The sequence below is a fragment of the Nematolebias whitei genome, chromosome 4 (genome assembly GCF_014905685.2).
Source record: "Nematolebias whitei isolate Nwh7 chromosome 4, NemWhi1, whole genome shotgun sequence".
In the NCBI taxonomy this organism is placed as follows: Eukaryota; Metazoa; Chordata; class Actinopteri; order Cyprinodontiformes; family Rivulidae; genus Nematolebias; species Nematolebias whitei.
This window is the reverse complement of record NC_056501.1, coordinates 25,419,270-25,423,447: the sequence shown is the minus strand read 5'-3', so window position 1 is coordinate 25,423,447 and position 4,178 is coordinate 25,419,270. Positions and strand designations below refer to the sequence as shown.

Here is a 4,178-nt window from a genome sequence, read left to right as displayed (position 1 = left end):
TAAAATTACAACTATTAATATTGACAAAGTTGAGAGTTTTATGTTTATTTGATGGTGATTTCAAAATTTTTTTGGAAGGCTAAATAAAAATAAAAAGGTGAACATTAATTTATTTGTACAGTTTGTACAGTTTTTTTTTAGGCTTTTATATTGTTTACATCAACATCGAATTATATCGCTATCGATTGAAATTAAGAAATATATCACGATAAAAGTTTTGGCCATATCGTCCAGCCCTAGTTTCATCCAAACCCAAGATCCTCTTTGATCTAATAAGAATTATGGTAACAAAATGTAAATATACACAAGTTGGGAAAAGTCTTTTAAAGCCATTTAAAACTTCAGGTATAAAGTGTATGGGTTCAAATAACTGTATGAAAATACAAAGTTCATAAATGTTATTATTTTGCCGAATTCAGGAAGACTTAAAAAGTGTTGCCATCAGATGAAGGGAACTTAATTAAGACGATCAGGAACAACTCAAGCCTGCCACGAACAGGAAACTGCTGTAACACAACTGACAATGCGTGCATGCCATTTGCAGCACGGGTAAGAAAGCGGCTAGCCGAATGGGCTGGTTGGCACGAATAACAAGCAGCACATCAGCCAAATGCCCTGCTGAGATCCAGCAGCTAAACCGGCTAAACAGGCTCTGTAAACAATAAGCAAGTTCTGATGGTTATTATTTTTTTTGCCTCAACTGCACATTTATGTTGTCACCTGTTAAATGACACCTTAAACTTAGATCACGTTAAGGTGACACCACTTTCCACTGGAAAATGCTTTGCTCTCCATTTAAGAGTCAACACTTCGTCCCGGCTCTTTGCCAAGCAGTCCACAGTGAAGCGAGTTTTACCATGGATGGAAAAGGTGCCAAACAAGAGAGAAACTCCTCGTCCAAAAGAGTGACGCCTTCAAGATTGACTGAAATGTGCAGCTATGAACAAGCCAAATGCCCTTTGGGTCAGTGACAGAAAGTAGGTTTGGAGTAGGAATGTGTGATATGGCATAAAATTCATATCATGATATGTATTGTGAAGGGTGGCGATAACGATATATATCGCAATGTTTTTGGTATAAAACTTGCAATAGGAATTTTTAAAAAGCATAGGGTGTCTTTTTGCCATCATTTATTTTGAATTAAGAAAATTCCACTACTAGGTCCAGAGAGATTTTAAATAATAAACAAATCAAGTACTAGGCTTCTTTCTTGTAGTGCAAAACAGTGCAAACAATATCAAATGTAGTTTTAGCCATATGTTTTAAACAAAATAATTATGTTGTTAACTACAGTTTCCAGTTTTCTCACTTAAGAAATAAACGGCAACAGAGCAGCATTTTACACTGAAACTCTTCACCCTCCAGCCTCTAGTGGGCGTCTGACAACAAATGAGTCTGTGGCTTTGACCAGAGGGTCTCGCAGTAAAAATCACACAACACAGCGTTCTTTTCACAGGTCAGAGAGCAGGTTGCTCTAAAAGATGACCAACACTTACTTTAACTTTAGACGGAAAAAAAAACAACCTTTCAGTTACAAAACTTACACAGCGTTTTGCGCATGCGTCCGAATACGACAACACTACGGCAAGCCGGCCGTAGTTAGCTTGTAGCTTCGCTACTTAGCTCTCTAAGAAATGACTTTAACGGCACTTGCGCAGTTTTCAACAAAAAAAAGTAACGATTAAATGTGACAACTCTGATTTTACATCAGACACAGCATTACTGTGGTTAGCCAGTAGAAAACAGATCTCTATCGTAGGCTAAATATAATTTCTACCGTGTACTGTATTTATCGCGCATTCCTAGTTTGGAGTAGTCAATGTCATGCTTTAAACAATATGGATTTGGAATTGTCGAGCATGGTGGTGGTAGCATCATGCTGTGGGGCTGTTAGTAGCTGTGGCGCTTGTTATTTCTCTTTTTACATTTATCATCCCTTCTCTGTTCCAGGTTTGTGTATGTGACTGAGCTATGGAAAAAGGATAGGCAACATCTTTACCTGGGAGGTAGGTGCAGCCTGGAAGCGCAGTCAAAACAATGATAGTTCATTTGTTTAGGGGAAAAAAAAAAAAAAAAACTACAAAAAAAAACAAACAGCAACTTCAATTGCTTTTAATTCTACCAGTGTAAAAGTTTTGGTGGCAGTGGTGAGGATTGTGGCAAATGGCTTGGAAAGTCACTTTACATTTGACTGCCTAAAAATGCTGCATCTAACATAAAGCATTGAAAAAAGAACAGAAAATTTGAAGAAGAAAAAAATCCTAGTATAAGACTATATCCAAGACAAATTAGTTGCAAGAAAAATAAACATTTCACCTCAAATTGCTGCGTTATCTTGTTACTATATTAACTCACCTGTATCTGTGAGGCATGCAAATCCATGGTGATGATATGATCCGCGCCTGACACAGACAACATGTTGGCCACCAGCTTGGCAGAGATGGGAGCGCGGCTCTGCAATGAAAACAGATCTCCTCAGCCACATGGAAGAAATAAACTGGCAGGCATGGCTCTTATCTAAAAATAACACTTAACAGAGCTGGGCGACTGAGTTCAATCAAATGTTACAGACTTTGATCATATAAAGAACATGTTAACTGCATAAAGTGCATGCTACATGGAAACGCACAGCCCCAAGTGGCTCAGGAATGTGATAATAGAAGAGTGGAACCAAAACAAACATACAAACAAATTTAAAAAAAGCCTTAACAGATGGCTGGCAATGGCTGCAGGCTGTCATGATGTTGGAGGGCAAATGACATGACAGAAGTAGACAGATGTCTCTCACCCCCACCTTGTCCTTCTTGTCTTGTCGGGCATAAGGAAAGCAGGGGATGACAGCAGTGACCCTGGAAGCAGAGGCAATCTTACAGGCGTTGATCATGATCAGCAGCTCCATCAGATTGTCATTGATCTCCCCACAGCCGCTCTGTACGATGTAGACATCTTCTCCTCGTACGCTCTCTCCAATCTCCACACTACCAGAGACAAAAAGTGACAAAACAAACAGCACTTTGAGCCACGGAGCTAACAAACCCTGACAGGAGCTGACAGATGAGAGGGTAAACAACAGCTTATGTCCACATGTTATTTGGTCTGATCAATGGAGGATGAACAGCAGACTCAGAAATTCTGTGTCCAATATGGTATCTTTGTGCAAACAATAACGCTTTGGTGGTAGGCTAGCTAGCTAGCTTTATTGATCACATTGAGAGGACATTAAACTTTTAATAGTTGACACAAGTTATTATAAGCCAATTGCGGACTACAAGTTCCTGAAAACACCGCGCGGGAATTTCACCGCGACAACCGTTAGCTTACATGTAGCTATATTTCGCTACCTCGCGCATTTATTATCACGTGAAAAAAAATAAAATCACGGAGGGAGAATTAAAAACTTACCACGTTTCTTGGTTGCTAAATTTTTTAGTAACCACCTTCCCCAGTTCGAGACCCAAGCGGTCTGCTATCTTTTGAGACAGATCCGGATGAGAGCTGCCGCTGAATATCTTGATGTTCGGCATTTTGTCGCGGTCCAGGGCGTCGTTCGGTGCGGCAGAACGGCGGCAGCGAGCGGCTGTCGACTCAGAGAGGTTCGGAGACTCCGAGACAACGACTGGAAACCGGTCAGAGGTTGATGAGCTGTTCCCTCAGCGAGCTACCTATCCTCCATTATGTCCCACACATCATCACTCGTGCAGCACATCCTTCTCCTGAAGGCCGCGCGCACGCTTCACTTGTTTGCCGCGATGACGTCAGTCCACCCAGGAAACGTGTCTCGTGCTCGTGGGATATAGCAGGCTGTTGTAACATACAATGAAACAACATCAGCTAAAACATTTCTGATAAAATTTTGAAAGGTGCCAGAATAGCTGCTGCTTAAAATTGCAACAACCAACAAAGTCCATGCTCAATAATCCAGGTATACAATCCAACAATTTTCAGTCCGGTCATCTGGTCTGTTTCTTTTTTTTTTTTTTTTTTTTTTTTTGTGCTGAAATGAAACTAAGAAAATTATGCCTACATTTTTATATATAAACTGTATAATAAGTGTAAAAAGAACTAAGATAAAACATATCCTGATGCATGCTCAATAATCCAGGTAGAAAAATCCAAAAAAGTTCAATCTGGTCCTCTGGACATTCAAAAAAACAAAAAATAAAACAAAGCAAAAAAAT

General features: G+C 39.8%; 1 protein-coding gene across 1 annotated transcript in view; it reads right to left on the bottom strand.

The window, feature by feature from the left end:
• The window catches only part of prps1b (phosphoribosyl pyrophosphate synthetase 1B), a 6,417-nt gene extending 2,688 nt beyond the window's left edge, over window positions 1–3,729 (bottom strand). The window contains exons 1-3 of the mRNA XM_037675902.1: window positions 3,403–3,729; window positions 2,789–2,978; window positions 2,356–2,454 (exon numbers count right to left, since the gene is read on the bottom strand). Coding sequence (XP_037531830.1) covers window positions 2,356–2,454; window positions 2,789–2,978; window positions 3,403–3,524 — 411 coding nt within the window. The 5' untranslated portion in view covers window positions 3,525–3,729. The remainder of the gene's footprint in view (window positions 1–2,355; window positions 2,455–2,788; window positions 2,979–3,402) is intronic.
• Between the last annotated feature and the right edge of the window lie 449 nt (window positions 3,730–4,178).